The sequence below is a fragment of the Manis javanica genome, chromosome 11 (assembly GCF_040802235.1).
Source record: "Manis javanica isolate MJ-LG chromosome 11, MJ_LKY, whole genome shotgun sequence".
NCBI lineage: Eukaryota > Metazoa > Chordata > Mammalia > Pholidota > Manidae > Manis > Manis javanica.
The window spans coordinates 5039009-5056098 of NC_133166.1; the positions used below are offsets into that span (position 1 = coordinate 5039009).

Genomic DNA, 17090 nt, shown 5'->3' on the forward strand with positions numbered 1-17090 from the left:
GTCCATCAATAGATGAATGGATAAAGAAGATGTGCTACATATACACAATGGAATATTTAGCTGTAAAAGGAAAAGAAAACCCGCCATTTGTAACAGTATGGATGGATCTAGAGGATACTATGATCAGTGAAATAAGCCAGGCAGAGAAAGACAAACGGCATATGATTACACTTATTTGTGGACTATAAAAACAAAGCAAAATATAAGGAACAAAACAGCTTAGAACAAAAAAGACTAGAGGTGAGGGGTCTAGTCAACTAAATATCTGGGGAAAGACCAAAAACACAGCTCAAGACAGAAATAGCAAAATGAGAAGTGACTAGTCGTTTCCAAGGGAAGAGGGGTTTGGGCAGGTGTGGAGGGGGTAATGGGAGGGGGATAAAAGGGCACAGTAATTCTCAATCAATATAAGTTGATCATGAGGATTGTTGAACCACTGTAATGTACATTTCAAGCCAACATAAGATTGTATATTAACTCTAATTTTTAAACTTTCACCCAGCAGTTCTACTTCTATAAATATTTCCAAAGGAAATAAGTCGTGTAACAAACACATCAAGGGCTGTTCTTTACATTATAATACAGAAAAGTTGGTAACTTTCTAAATGTATAATTAAAGGAGATTGTTTAGGTAAATTGTGATATAGCCAAATATTTGTATAGTAAATGGCTATGTAGTATAGCCATATAGTCACATACTGATTAGTCATTAAAAGTAATATGGGAAGAAGTTTTTATTAACTGAAAATAGGTTCCAAATTATTTTTTTGAGGTTATGTCTGTTAGTTAATTCAACACATAACCACTGAGCTTTTCCTATGTGCCAGTTACTATTTTACACAATTGTGATACATCTGTGAACAAAACAAGTCAAGATTCCTGCTTTCATGGAGAGCATTTATATTCTCATGGAGAATATTTATATTCTAGTAAGAAAAAGAAAATAGCAATGACAATAATTAATTGTATAGTATATTAGGTGGAAGTGCTATGAAAAAAACAGATTAAGGGAAATCAGGAGTGAGGGTGGGGGCTGGGCAGTTTATTGTGTTTTGTAAAATGGTCAGGATAGACCTTATTGAAAAGGTGAAATCTGAGCAAAGACTAGAGGTGAGGGGACTAGTCAACTAAATATCTGGGGAAAGACCAAAAACACAGCTCAAGACAAATAGCTGTGGTCTAGGACAAGACAAGGAGGTCAATGTGGCTGAAGTAAAATGATCAAGGTGGTGGTCAGGTGAGATTATGTAGGATTTTAGAGGTCATGTAAAGACTTTGGCTTTTACTCTGAGAGAATGGGGAGTGAATGCAGGGTTTCAGTAGAGGAAAGACATGATCTGACTTAAATTCTAGAAAGATTATCCTGGCTGCTATATAAAGAATAGACTGTAAAGGGTAAAGGTAGAAGCAGAGGGTATTTCAGAATATTCAGGAAAGAGATGCACATGTCCTTCACAGCAGTTTGGTAGTAGCAGTGGGAGTAGAGAGAAATGGTTAGATTCTGGATATATTCTGAAAGTAGAACCAGGATGATGAAGGGTGAGAGTGAAACAGAGGGGGCAAGGATGACTCCAGTGACCTGAGTTTGCAGAAGAATGTAATTGCCATCAACTGAGATGTTATGATAGTTTTATAATATGTCTGCAGATTCTTTGATTTTTGTTTCTTCCAGAGGAAGAACTTAATTTCCTTCTGAGTAAGTGTGGGATGGATTTAATAACTTGTTTCTGATGAACAGATTATAGTGGAAGTGATGATGTATGACTTCAAAACTAGGTCCTTAAACACATTGTGCCTTGTTCTCCCTTTTTTGGCACTCATCTGGCGAGGAGCTAGCTACCATGTTGTGAGAATACTCAAGCAGCTGTAAGGAAAGGCCTGGGTTGCATGGGACTGAGGTCTCCTGACACAGCCTTAAATTGTTACAAAGCAGCAGATAAACAGGGCCGATGGGCAAAGCCACAGGAGGAGCAGGTTTGGTGATGAGGAGTTCAGTTTGGGGCATGTTAAGTTTGAGATGTCTGTTAGACATAAAAGTGCAGATGTCAGGTAGGCCATTGGCTTTACATCTAGATTTAGTGAGAAGTCTGGTCTGAAGATATAAATTGAGAAGTCATCAGCATATAGATAGTATTTAAAGACATGGGACTGAATGAGAACATACAGGAGCAAGTGTGTGTGTTTGTGGAGATTCTAAAATGGTACTAGTGGTAATTTCTGGTTGGTGAGGTAATTTTAATTTCAACAATGTTGCTTATCTTTTTATTTCCTGAATCTCTACAATGATCAAGTATTTAATTTAAAAAAGAATTTTTAAAATTGGGTGTCTTTGTGAAAAGCCCTGCTAGAGATGTTAAGGTATAGGTCAAGGTTATATGAATAGCTTACAGTCAGCATTTTATTTCACAGGTGATGGGCACCTCTAGAAGGTTTCTTGCTATTCATATTTTCTACACCTCAGAAATGAATAAAAGAGCTACTGTTCCCATCTTATATAGATAGTTTATAGATTTAGGTGGCAACATGTGATTTGTAAAAAAGAAACTATTTTCACTTTTTTTCAGTTTGTCCATTATCAAAATATAAGAGATTTCATATATTTTGCTCGTAAAAATATAGTGCAAAGACATATGCACCCCTGTGTTTATCGCAGCACTATTTACAGTGGCCAAGAAATGGAAGCAACTTAAGTGTCCATCAGTAGATGAATGGATAAAGAAGATGTGGTACATATACACAATGGAATATTATTCAGCCATAAAAAGAAAACAAATCCTACCATTTGCAACAACATGGGTGGAGCTAGAAGGTATTATGCTTAGTGAAATAAGCCAGGCAGAGAAAGACAAATACCAAATGATTTCACTCATCTGTGAAGCATAAGAACAAAGAAAAAACTGAAGGAACAAAACAGCAGCAGACTCACAGAACCCAAGAATGGACAAACAGTTGCCAAAGGGAAAGGGACTGGGGAGAGTGGGTGGGAAGGGAGGGATAAGGGGAATAAGGGGCATTACAATTAGCACACATAACATGGTTGGGGTGCACAGGGAAGGCAGTATAGCACAGAGAAGACAAGTAGTGACTCTATAGCATCTTACTATGCTGATGGACAGTGACTGTAAATGGGGTATGTGGTGGGGACTTGAGAATGGGGGGAATCTAGTAACCACATGTTGCTCATGTGATTGTACATTAATACTGGGCTCCATGCAACCCAGGCCTTTCCTTACAGCTGCTTGAGTATCCTCACAACATGGTAGCTAGCTCCCCCCCACCAGATGAGTGCCAAAAAAGGGAGAACAAGGCACAATGTGTTTAAGGACCTAGTTTTGAAGTCATACATCATCACTTCCGCTATAATCTGTTCATCAGAAACAAGTTATTAAATCCATCCCACACCCCCAAAAAATACTACTTTTTTCTTATTTTTTAGCTTTTCCAGAGAAAGATAGAAGAAGGTACTCTTGATCCCATTTTCCATCTATATCCTTTTAACTTATTTACATTTCGATATATTTCCTTTCTTTCATTTTAAAATAACTTTTCAAAACATTATTACACTTTTATTGTGGTTATCCAGCTTGTTTCCACTTAGCACAATACACTTTTTCCCTGTTTTACTGAGACTTCAAAACCATACTTTAATGTCAATGTATTACCTTATGAAGTGAATGTGTTGTAGTTAATGTAGCAATTTCCTGATTGTTGCACATTTTTCCAAATTTTCAACATAAATAATGTTTCAATTAACATTTTGTGCAGAAATCCTTTTCTCCATGTACTGTCTTATTAGAAGTGGGATCACTAGGTGAAAAGGATAAACATTGTTAAGATTTAAGTACATATTGCTAGGTTAATGAGATAATTCTGACTATACCTGAAACTTTATGTTGATTTTAGATTAGGAAATTGAGACTGAAAAAATTGGAGAGTGCATACTATCAGTGCCTAGTTTAAGAATGCCCTGATTTTATGCACAATTTGTGTGTGTGTGTGTGTGTGTGTGTGTGTACATGTATATATGGTGTATAGTACTGAATGAAGCTAGTGTTTCTTATTTATCTATAATTTTTCCATTTATAAATAGAAATAATTATAAGTATTTTTACTTAGTTACTTATATTGCTTAATAGTGTTTTTATATGACATTGTTAATTCTTACCTATAGTGATCACATAGCAATTTTCAGAGCTGCCCAGTTCAGTACTTGGCTGCAAATTACGGCAAGACATTGGCAGATTATAGACTGTGTACTATAAATTGGATTTTGTTAATTTTTAATTAAAAGTAATTAATTAAAATTTAAAAGTGTGAGGGTTCTGATTTTATTTTATATGTTTTTAACTCTGTTAAAGCTTTTACCATGTTAGACTTTTAAGTATTTATCTCCTGCTTAAGTATTTGACCCTGTTTACTTCTGGCTGGCAAAACATATTTTGTCAGTCCTTGCTAACTCAGTATGATAGCACAATTTATAGCTCATAAATAGTCAGAATTAATTACTAGTAGTAAATTAATCAATTTCTTGTCAAAGACATTTAAAATCCTACACTGCATAATTTACTTCTAATATATCATTATGTAGGAAGAAGAAAACTAGTATTTACGGATTACTTATTATGTACCAAGGACTAGGCTCTATGCTTCATTTACATTATCTCATTTCTTTATCACAAAACCCCTGTGAGGCAGAAGTTATTGCTCTCATTTCACACATGAAAAGATAGGCCCAGAGGAATCCTGGTTAAAGTATAAATCAGATCATGTCATTCCTCTGCACAAAACTCTCTTGCTGTGCTGTCCAGTACAATAGGCTTTAGCCATATGTGCATTTGAAATTTGTTTGGTTTGAATTCAAATATGCTATAGAATATATACTGGGTTTCTAAGACTCACTTAGTATGAAAAATAGAATGTAAAATATCTTGTTAAAAAATGTTTATGTTGATCACATGTAAAAATGATAAATTTTTGATATATTTGGTTAAATATAGTAGTAGTAAGATCAATTTCACCAGTTGCTTTTTTTTCCCCTTTTTTAAAAATGTGGTTACTAGAAAATTTTAAATTACGTTTGTGGTTCACATATTTCTGTTGTATAACACTGCTCTAGTGGCTCTCCGTGCCATTCAGATGGTCTACAAGTGTGTATCCATCTGTCCTGCTACCTCTCTTATCTCTTCTCTGGCTACTCTTCTCCCTTTCCCACTCCTCTCGGCTACTCCCAGTCTTTTTTAAAATCCCACTTTCTCAGTGAGACCTACTTTGGTCATTCTATCTAAAATTACAGGCTCTCCTTCCCAATCCCAATTTTTCTCCTTAGCACTTAACACCAGCATACTCTATTTTACTTGGTCTTTTCCTCCCACTATTTTGTCTGTCCTTACTAACTCATACGATAGCACAATTATAGCTCATAAATAGAATTAATTACTAGTAGTAAATTAATCAGTTTCTTGTCAAAGACATATTTAAAAGCCTATACTGCATAATTTGCTTCTAATAAATCATTACATATAGGAAGGAGAAGAAAACTAGTATTTATGGATTACTTATTATGTACCAATGCTAGGCTCAGTGCTTCATTTACATTATCTCATTTCATTATCACAACCCCTGTGAAGTAGAACCTTCACTAGAATTTGAGCTCCAGGAGGGCAGGAATTTTTGTTAGTTTAAGTAATTGATTTATTTCCATCATCTAATGGTTTCTGACACATATTGGGGTGCCATCAGTATTTGCAAAATTGAATTGAAAACAATCACAACCTCTTTTATTGAATACATTCAATTAAGAGGCTTAGAACTTACGTGGTGACGGGCTGTTGAGTGAGTGGCAATGACTGTCCATTAACAGACGCTCTTAAGGAGGGCCAGAAACCAGTAAAATTTGTGGGAGGACCCTCTGCTCCAGCTCTGCCTGAAATGCTGATGTGCATCAAAGCAACCTTAGTCCCTGTCACCCTCCTCATCAGGAAACCAGAAGGTAAGCCCTTGGAAGAGCAGCTCCTGTGTCTTAGAGCTCGGACTGCTACAACAAAATGCCCTAAATGGGGTGGCTGAAACAGACATTTATTTCTCACTGTTCTGAAGCTGGGGAAATCAGAGAACAAATGCCAGCTGACTCAGTTCCTGGGAGAGATCTCTTCCTCGTTTACAAATGACCGTCTTCTTGCTGTGTCCTCACACGGTGGAAAGAGACAGAGCTCTTTACTCTTCCTCTTCTTATAAGGACACTGATCCTGTTATGAGGCTGCCACCCTCATGACTTTATCTAAACCTAATTACCTCCCAAAGGCCCCCACCTCCTAATACTATCATATTGCAGGATAGGGTTTCAACATGTGAATTTGAGGGGGCACAAACATTCAGTCTATAACATCTTGCTAACTATTTCCATATACAAATCTCTCAGGAGGTTCCAGGAGAAAAGATAGACACTAATTCTTTACTCCTATCTCTCCGACAGGGAGCAAGCACTCAGAGGAGTGAGCAAAGGGATAAGTAGTAGGAGATGAGATCAGAGAGACAACAGTGGCATGACAGTGTGCAACAGCCAAGGGAAGGGTACGGTAGTGGTGATGGGTGCTGTCTCCCTTGAGCCTGAGCTAGAAACTTCACAGGAAAGGGATTGTGATTCTCAAGAAGACCAATATGAAAACTTTAATCTTTTGCTTACAGTTTTATATGTCTGTTGTACCCAACACAGTAGAAGCTTTGATCATACCTTTTCAGTTATCTTTGCCAGCTTTTCCCTTATCTTTTAACATATTAGTGGATCCCTAGTATTTTGTCTTCAGTTCTGCTCTTCTCCATACAGTCTTGAGTGGCCCCAGCCTGCTGTTTGGCCCCAATTATAACCTCCATTCTGATGTAATTCTCAAATATTTGTCTTTAACTCCAAATTCTGTCCTCATCTCAGGCCCTGTTTCTGACTGTTCATTCAATACAATCTCAAGTTTGTGGTTTAAAAATTGAACTTGTATTTTCTTCTTGACATGTTGCTTCTCTTTCATGCACTTATTTATTTGTTCATTTGTTGAGCATCTACCATATTCCAAATACAGAGGACACAGTAGTAGACAAGGGAGATAGTCCCGTCACTTAGTACAGAATGTAGACAAGTAAAATGGGCCATTATAACACAATGTGTTAAATAGTATTAAAGGGGATTGTAGGGTGCTACTGAAATACCTAGGAGAGAAACTGAAGCCAGACTTGGGGTTAAGGAAGCTACTGGAAAAAAGTGGTGTCTAAACTGAGACTTGAGGTATGAGTAAGAAATATAGTAGTTAGAAAAAGTTGAAAGGAAAGAAGAGGGAACAGGAGAACAGAGTATGATTCAGGAGGGAACAGTGTATGTGAAGCATCCTCCACTCCTTTACCTTCCACATGTAGCTGGTCAACAAGTCTTGCTGTTTCTATCCTCTGAATAATTTTCTCTTCAGCTCAGATGACTTAATTCAAGTTTACTTAATCCACCATCTCTTGACTGGACTGTCTTCTTATTTGCCTCTCTGATTCTGGAGCTGCTACTTTTTGAATTGATCCTTTGTACTGCTTCCAGAGTGATATTACTCAAATGCAGGCTTGATTATTGAAACCTGAAGTTTTTCACAACCTATAACATTGTCTAAATTCCTCAGCACAATTCATAAATCTTTTCAAGCTTTCCAGTTTAACCTTCTACCACATGCATTCACTTTCTGTTTCAGCCACATTAAATGATTCTTAAGTTTATCACTCAGGCACGTATTCTCAAGCCTAGAATGCAGCACTCAGTCTTGTGGCTGATGGCAGTGCTAATGCTCTGCCAACAAAGAGTTAAATACAAGAAAACAGTATTACTGCACTCTGCTGAATGCCTAACTTGGGACCAAAATACAATCTCATATTTTATATTTAATACTACCTGGAGCTTCTAAAAGCTATAAATGACTAGTTGATTCTATTAACAAATCTCATCCTCAGAGATCTAGGCTTAAATGGGCTGTTACCATTTAAAGATGCAACTTCGTAGGTATGTTAAGTGTACCACTTTCCCAGATATTTGTAGTTAGGTACTTTTTAATTTGTCCTTTAGATCCAGGAACTATTTTGTGTCATTAAACCTAATCAGCCCTGAAACTTGATTTCTCTACCTACTCTTAGTTTACTTAGTTTAATAAATACATATTTCTTGGTATGTAATGTTACCTAAATAGCATAGACTAAAACCACAGGAAAAGTTTTAGAGTTTTTTTAAGTATAGTTTTTAAAATATATTTGAGCATATAGGTAGAACTTAGCTAATAATGTATCACATTGGTTTGATAGTAGAATTGAAACAGTATAAAAAATGTGTACTTCCTTAGCATGGAGAAGACAAGTAATGACTCTGTAACAATCTCACTATGTTGATGGATAGTGATTGCAATGGGGTGGGGGGGGGACTTAATAGGGGTGAATGTTGAAACCACAATGGCGCTCATGTGAAACCTTCATAGGATTGTATATCAATAATACCTTAATTAAAAAATATATGCATTCCTAACATTGCTAAGAAGTATTTTTCTCTCAAATAGTTTCAACTTCTAAAATTAACTCTTTTTATCCCATTATGAGAGGGTTAGTTAGAGAAGTTTACTGGAATAATTTAATTTTTATGAAGGTTTTAAATGTGAGAGGTGAGGCAAAAGGATTTAAAGCAAAGAAATGCATGTGAAAGGCAGTTTTTCAAGAAAGTCATGGTTTTTTTTTGAGAGGGCATCTCATATTTATTGATCAAATGGTTGTTAACAACAATAAAATTCTGTATAGGAGGGTCAATACTCAATTCACAATCATTAATCCACCCCAAGCCTAATTCTTGTCAGTCTCCAATCTTCTGAAGCATAATGAACAAGTTCTTACATGGTGAACAAATTCTTACATAGTGAATAAGTTCTTACATGGTGAACAGTAAGTACAAGGGCAGTCATCACAGAAACTTTCGGTTTTGATCACGCATTATGAACTATAAACAATCAGGTCAAATATGAATATTTGTTTGATTTTTATACTTGGTTTATATGTGGGTCCACATTTCTCCCTTTATTATTATTATTATTTTTATTTTTAATAAAATGCTGAAGTGGTAGGTAGATGCAAGATAAAGGTAAAAAACAGTTTAGTGTTGTAAGAGAGCAATTGTTGATGATCATGTGTGTGCCTGTAGACTATGTGCTAATCCGAGCTAGACAAGGGCAATAAAACATCCACGGATGCAGAAGCTTTCTCTCAAAACGGGGGTGGGGGCGGTGAGGTTCTAAGCTTCACCACTGTTGTTTCCCAATTTCTCACCTGATGGCCCCCCTGCGACTGTGCCTGTCTTAGGTTGTTCCTCCCTTGAGGAATCTTACCCGTCTCTGGCTAACCAGTCATCTTCCGGGGCCATACATGGAAATGTAAAGTTGGTAAGTGAGAGAGAAGCCATATTGTTTGAAAAGGTTAGCTTTTTACTTCTTTGCATATTTATGCCCTGTGGTTTCTATGCCCAGCACTTGTCTCGAGGTATCTTTACCACCTGGAGGAATTATGATACTCGGTAAATTCGATATGAGGCACGAATTCTATTTAAGGGTTGTAATTAGGAAGGAAGAAGAAAAGCTATAGAGGTAGCATATGGAAGAAAACATGGGAGGATTGATTATTTCTTTGACATATCTTCTTGTAGAGTACCTTAAGCATGTATAGGTTTTAAACTACTAACTAACTTGCGCACACATATTAACATAATAGGAATACGGTAACATAAACAAAGCAAATCTATAATTACCAGCCATCTCCAGTGAAGCCAAGAAAACCATTTAGGCACCCTAGGCATTTGTGAACATTAGTCTATATGATGGATATTGTCCAACTGTACTTGAACAGTCTGAGAGAAATCAGACAAAGCAGCCCATTTCTGGGATCTGTTCACATCCCATATGTTCTTTTAACCATAGATAGTCTATAGTTGTAAGATTTTGGAGCGCTACAACTTGCACCCCTCCCAACTCCTGGTTGAGTTCCAACAGTACAGATCCGGTCAAATTCGTTGTCTCACTGTATGCACATGCCAGCCTAGACATCTCCCTCCTCATTCCAATGGCAAGTACAGGAAACGGTGGGGTGGATGCAGCCACAACTGCAGCATCGCCCGGATCCCTGTGGAGGCTTTTTGATGATCATCCCCCGGCACGAGTCCTCCAGAGAGTGCTGATGCCGGAAGCTCCTCCTCATATCGTCGTATCTTACTTCATTTTCTGGGTAGCCAAGCTAGGCCTTGATCTTCTGCATAAAAACAAACAGACCCTTTGCCCACACTTTGACATGCCCTCTATACCACTGTGTAGAACTCATTGGAGGTCAGCACACAGGAACTGCTTTTTTTTTAAATTAATTAATTAATTTATTTATTTTTATTTTTATTAAGAGAAAGGAATATTATCAGAAAAGAGTACCCCCATAGCTGATCATCTGACACCCTTTAAGTGATCAACATTAAGGATATTTAAAGCATGTGTTAATCTTTGATTTACCAATAGTTTCATCCTGTCAAGGAGTAATCCCCCTTTTCTTTCTTTCTTTTTTTTTTTTTAATCTTTAATCTACACTTACATGAAGAATACTATGTTTACAATGCTCTCCCCTATATCAGGTCCCCCCTAAAATCCACATTACAGTCACTGTCCATCAGCATAGCAAAATGTTGTAGAATCACTACTCCTTGTCCTCTCTGTGTTGTACAGCCCTCCCTCCCCTTTCTCCCTCCCGCCCATGCATGCTAATCTTAATACCCCGTTTCTTCTTCCCCCCCACCTTCCCTGCCCACCCATCCTCCCCAGTTCCTTTCCCTTTGGTACCTGTTAGTCCATTTTTGGGTTCTGTAATTCCACTGCTGTTTTGTTCCTTCAGTTTTTCCTTTGTTCTTATACTCCTCAGATGAGTGAAATCATTTGGTATTTCTCTTTCTCCGCTTGGCTTATTTCACTGAGCATAATACTCTTCAGCTCCATCCATGTTGCTGCAAATGGTAGGATTTTCCCTCTTGTTATGGCTGAGTAGTATTCCATTGTGTATATGTACCACATCTTCTTTATCCATTCATCTACTGATGGGCATTTAGGTTGCTTCCAATTCTTGGCTATTGTAAATAATACTGCGATAAACAAAGGGGTGCATCTGTCTTTCTCAAACTTGATTGCTGCGTTCTTAGGGTAAATTCCTAGGAGTGGAATTCCTGGGTCAAATGGTAGGTCTGTTTTGAGCATTTTGATGAACCTCCATACTGCTTTCCACAATGGTTGAACTAAATTACATTCCCACCAGCAGTGTAGGAGGGTTCCCCTTTCTCCACAGTCTCGCCAACATTTCTTCTTCTTGGTCTTTTGGATGGCAGCTATCCTTACTGGTGTGAGGTGATACCTCATTGTGGTTTTAATTTGCATTTCTCTGATAATTAGCGATGTGGAGCATGTTTTCATGTGTCTGTTGACCATCTGTATTTCTTTTTTAGAGAACTGTCTGTTCAGTTCCTCTGCCCATTTTTTAATTGGGTTATTTGTTTTTTGTTTGTTGAGGTGGGTGAGCTCTTTATATATTCTGGACGTCAAGCCTTTATCAGATCTGTCATTTTCAAATATATTCTCCCATACTGTAGGGTTCCTTTTTGTTCTATTGATGGTGTCTTTTACTGTATAGAAGCTTTTCAGCTTAATGTAGTCCCACTAGCTCATTTTTGCTGTTGTTTTCCTTGCCCGTGGAGATAATGTTCAAGAAGAGGTCACTCATGTGTATGTCAAGAGGTTTTTGCCTATGTTTTTTTCCAAGAGTTTAATGGTTTCATGACTTACATTCAGGTCTTTGATCCATTTTGAGTTTACCTTTGTATATGGGGTTAGACAATGGTCCAGTTTCATTCTCTTACATGTAGCTGTCCAGTTTTGCCAGCACCATCTGTTGAAGAGACTGTCATTTTGCCATTGTATGTCCATGGCTCCTTTATCAAATATTAATTGACCATATATGTTTGGGTTAATTTCTGGAGTCTCTAATCTGTTCCACTGGTCTGTGGCTCTGTTCTTGTGCCAGTACCAAATTGTCTTGATTACTATGGCTTTATAGTAGAGCTTGAAGTTGGGGAGTGAGATCCCCCCTACTTTATTCTTCTTTTTCACGATTGCTTTGGCTATTCGGGGTCTTTGGTGTGTCCATATGAATTTTTGAATTATTTGTTCCAATTCATTGAAGAATATTGCTGGTAATTTGATAGGGATTGCATCAAATCTGTATATTGCTTTGGGCAGGATGGCCATTTTGATGATATTAATTCTTCCTAGCCATGAGCATGGGATGAGTTTCCATTTGTTAGTGTCCCCTTTAATTTCTCTTAAGAGTGACTTGTAGTTTTCAGAGTATAAGTCTTTCACTTCTTTGGTTAGGTTTATACCTAGGTATTTTATTCTTTTTGATGCAATTGTGAATGGAATTATTTTCCTGATTTCTCTTTCTATTGGTTCATTGTTAGTGTATAGGAAAGCTACAGATTTCTGTGTGTTAATTTTGTATCCTGCAACTTTGCTGTATTCCGATATCAGTTCTAGTAGTTTTGGAGTGGAGTCTTTAGGGTTTTTTATGTACAGTATCATATCATCTGCAAATAGTGACAGTTTAACTTCTTCTTTACCAATCTGGATTCCTTGTATTTCTTTGTTTTGTCTGATTGCCGTGGCTAGGACCTCCAGTACTATGTTGAATAACAGTGGGGAGAGTGGGCATCCTTGTCTGGTTCCGATCTCAGAGGAAATGCTTTCAGCTTCTCGCTGTTCAGTATAATGTTGGCTGTGGGTTTATCATATATGGCCTTTATTATGTTGAAGTACTTGCCCTCTATTTCCATTTTGCTGAGAGTTTTTATCATGAATGGATGTTGAATTTTGTCAAATGCTTTTTCAGCATCTATGGAGATGATCATGTGGTTTTTGTCTTTCTTTTTTTTGATGTGGTGGATGATGTTGATGAATTTTCAAATGTTGTACCATCCTTGCATCCCTGGGATGAATCCCACTTGGTCATGGTGTATGATCTTTTTGATATACTGTTGAATTCTGTTTGCTAGTATTTTATTGAGTATTTTTGCATCTACATTCATCAGGGATATTGGTCTGTAATTTTCTTTTTTGGTGGGGTCTTTGCCTGGTTTTGGTATTAGGGTGATGTTGGCTTTATAGAATGAGTTTGGGAGTATTCCCTCCTCTTCTATTTTTTGGAACACTTTAAGGAGAATGGGTATTATGTCTTCTCTGTGTGTCTGATAAAATTCCAAGGTAAATCCGTCTGGTCCCGGGGTTTTGTTCTTGGGTAATTTTTTGATTACCATTTCAATTTCTTTGCTCGTAATTGGTTTGTTTAACATTTGTGTTTCTTCCTTGGTCAGTCTTGGGAGGTTGTATTTTTCTAGGAAGTTGTCCATTTCTTCTAGGTTTTCCAGCTTGTTGGCATGTAGGTTTTCATAGTAGTCAAGAAAGTCATGTTTAATGATTCCTAGACCACATTAAATTGAGAAATAATGATTTTAAGAACTAAGAAAAAGGTCTTGAACAAATTAAATAAGACAATTGCTACACAATATAAATTTATTACGAGTAATTGAGGACTAAACTGTTACTTGGGAATTTGAGTGCACATTGTAATACTATTTTAAAAACTTGATTCTGCAAATTATAGGACTAGTATTTTTAGATAATTTTAACAATTCCAGATTTTCAGGTTTACCTAAAAAATATTAAAAATAAATTTTCTGATGCTATTAAAATTAAGCTTTGAGTTAATATTTTATATTTTAGAAATTAACCACTTGTCAGATATATGATTTGTAGATATTTTCTCACATTCTGTAGGTTGCCTTTTCACTCTATTGATGTTTCCTTTACTATGCAGGAGCTCTTTAGTTTAATGTAGTCCCACTTGTCTAATTTTGCTTTTGTTCCCTATGTTTTTGGGGTCATATCTGTGAAATTATTGCCAAAACCAATATGTGAAGCTTTCCACATATGTTTTATTACAGAAGTTTTAGAGTTCCAAGTTTTACATTTAAGTTTTTAATACATTTTTAATTGATTTTTGTGTATAGTATAAGAAAAAAATCTAATTTCCTTCTTTTGCATGTGGATATTCGATTTTCCCAGCACCATTTGTTGAAGAGACTGTCTTTTTCCCATTATGTATTCTTGGCATCCTCTTTGCAGATTAGTTGACCATATGTACATAGATTTATTTCTGAACTCTCTGTTCTATTGGTTTCTGTGTCTCTCTTTATGCCAATATCATACTGTCTTAATTACAAATGACCCCAAATAACCAGAACAATCTTGAAAATGAAGAACAAAGCTGATGTATTTCCTAATTTCAGAATATGTTAGAAGACTAATATATCTAATAATAAAGTATAACTTTACTTTTATGGGAAACTGTTGTGCTGAGTCCCAGTTAGCACTGGGATAAAGGTGGCTGCCTAAATCCTAATGTCCCCATATATGCTCCCAAAATATCTGTTAATTCAACAAGGAGCACAAATCCATTCATGAAATTATTCATTTAACTTTATCAAGAGACAAGGAATAGAGGGGGCAGCCTTGACAAAACATTGCTCTGGAGGAGGAGATAAAAAGAGCAGTAGAGGTGTCCTTCAGATACCTGGGAGTGAGGAGAAAGAAGGAAGTATAACGGGAAATTGGAGATCCTGTGGAAGTGAAAGAGAAACAGGAGACATACTAATTACTCCCTGTCACTCCTAATTAACTCACATCATCCATTAAATAAACTGAACTTCACGGTGCTGGCAGAAAGGAATACTCTCAAATTAGGGTCCCTGTCCATTAAGTGTCTAGCAATAGGAAAAATCATACATAAAGAATAAATTGCAATGTATCTAAGGGAGAATATATTGCAACTAAATTTAATAGAGTCAGTGAATTTCTTTTAAAGAGGAATTTAAATGAAGTAAAGACATCAAAAGGGTCACAGAGAATGTGGTTGAAATGGAGGACAGGCAAAGAAAATTCAACATGTAATTGAAATCTCTAAAGGAGAAAAGCAAAATATTTGAACTAAACAAATATTTAAAGCTATGATCCAAGAAAATTTTCCAGAAATAAGAGAAAGCCTAAATCTACATATCAGGCCCACTATATCCCTGGGAAAATTGACTCAGCGTGCTTGACCCCAAGATATATCATAGCAAAACCATTAGACTTAACGACAAAAATTCCCAGAACCTCAAGCAAAAGAACAAAATACATAATGGTTGAGAAAATTAGTCTGGCATCAAACTTCTCAAAAATAGCATACGAAACAAGACAAGTGGAACAGCATTTTGAAGAAACTCAACGATAAAAAGTGTGAGCCAAGGATGTAAAGGCTATAGAAGAACAGTTCAAAACATGGAAAAACTCAGGGAATACTGTGCTCAGGAGCCCTTCTTGAGGAATCTCCTAGAGCAGCGGTTCTTAAAGTGTGTCCCCAGACCCACAACATCAGAATACCTGGGAACTTGTTAGGAATGCATATTCTCAGGCCCACCACTGACTTGCTGAGTCAGAAGTGGGGTGGAATACATCAGTTTGTGTTTCACCAAACCCTACAGATCATTCTGATGCACATCCAACAAGATAATCAACAACTTCTAATGAACGGGTGATTGGGGAAGCTTTGGCAGAGGACTGATAGCAAGCATTTAATATACTGATTGTTGGTATAAGTTTAAGATGTAGGTGGGGACATGACTGGAATAACAGTATCTAAAGCATCATAAATATTGCCAGAGTAGAAAGAATGCAACTAAAAAATGAGAATAAGAGAAAGGTAAAAGTAAAATAAGACCCTTCATTGTTATAGAAGAAATAGATGGATGTCAAAGGATACCATTTAAAACTGACAAACAAGATGGTAGGAGATTAACGAAGGAAAATAAAGAGGGTTAAGGGTATCATAAAAGATACAATGACAAAGGTAACCAGTAGAGTAATTAAACTAAATGTGTAATACATGATCCTGTGCTGAAAAAAATTGTGCTTTATGTGTACAATTGATGAAATTAGAATATGGAATATAGATTTAAAAATCAATTATTCTAGAATAATTCCAAAATAAATTTTTTTTCCAAATTATTCCAAAATAATAATTTTCCCAAAAAAGTTTAAAAAAGTTGTATGTCAGTCAGTCATTCTCAACTAGGTCATGTAGGGTACTCCAGTTCCCTGTTCTATAGGTTTATTGTATGTATTGGAGTGGAACAAATTTTCATTTCTTTAAAATCACCTGTACTTTAGACCTCACTAATGCATATCAGTCATCTCAATATATTTGAATTTAGTAAATTTTACAAGACAGGCAATGATGACTAAACATCTCTCTCCCTAAAAGGCGCAAAATCATTCTAAATAGATACAAGAGCAAATTTTGAAACTACAATTTTAAAGATTATGGTGGCTTTATAATTTTTTAAGTACTTAAAAATATGATTGCTATTTATGTGTATGGTATGTTTTGAAGGTAACAAGAAATGAAAATTTATTTGATTGTTTATACTTTTCATCCCTTTCTTCAATGATCATTTGCTATAAACCTCAGGTACACAAAGGTGGAAAAAAGTTTTGAATACTTGAGCTTTTTACTTTGAAGTGCTTAGTCCAAACAAAATAGTCAGCAAATAAGTCTAGTGCTTCTTTTAAATATATTAAAACTCAGGGTATTAATGTGAATTAACTTAGGGTGGAAATAGTAAACATGAATACAAGTGATATGCTCTACTTTTCAAAAATTTATTTATGCCAGCTTTAACCTAATTTTAAAAATGAAAAGTAAAGTACTTTGTTTTTCTTTTTAAAGATATGGATGTAATGAGGCCCTTAATAAATGAACAGAATTTTGAAGGGACATCAGACGAAGAACATGAGCAAGAACTCCTGCCTGTTCAGAAGCATTACCAGCTTGATGATCAAGAGGGTATTTCGTAAGTGTTAAGGTTTATAAGTCTCCTTTTCTGTTCATTCAGTGTGTGTTTGTAATCATCTTTTACAGGCAAG

General features: G+C 36.2%; 1 protein-coding gene across 7 annotated transcripts in view; it reads left to right on the top strand.

Moving 5' to 3' along the window:
- The window catches only part of SLC36A4 (solute carrier family 36 member 4), a 66668-nt gene that overhangs the window by 2946 nt on the left and 46632 nt on the right, over positions 1 to 17090 (top strand). For all 7 annotated transcript variants that reach the window (XM_073215895.1, XM_073215893.1, XM_073215897.1 and 4 more), the window contains exon 2: positions 16894 to 17017. In XM_073215895.1, the coding sequence (XP_073071996.1) occupies positions 16894 to 17017 (124 nt within the window). The remainder of the gene's footprint in view (positions 1 to 16893; positions 17018 to 17090) is intronic.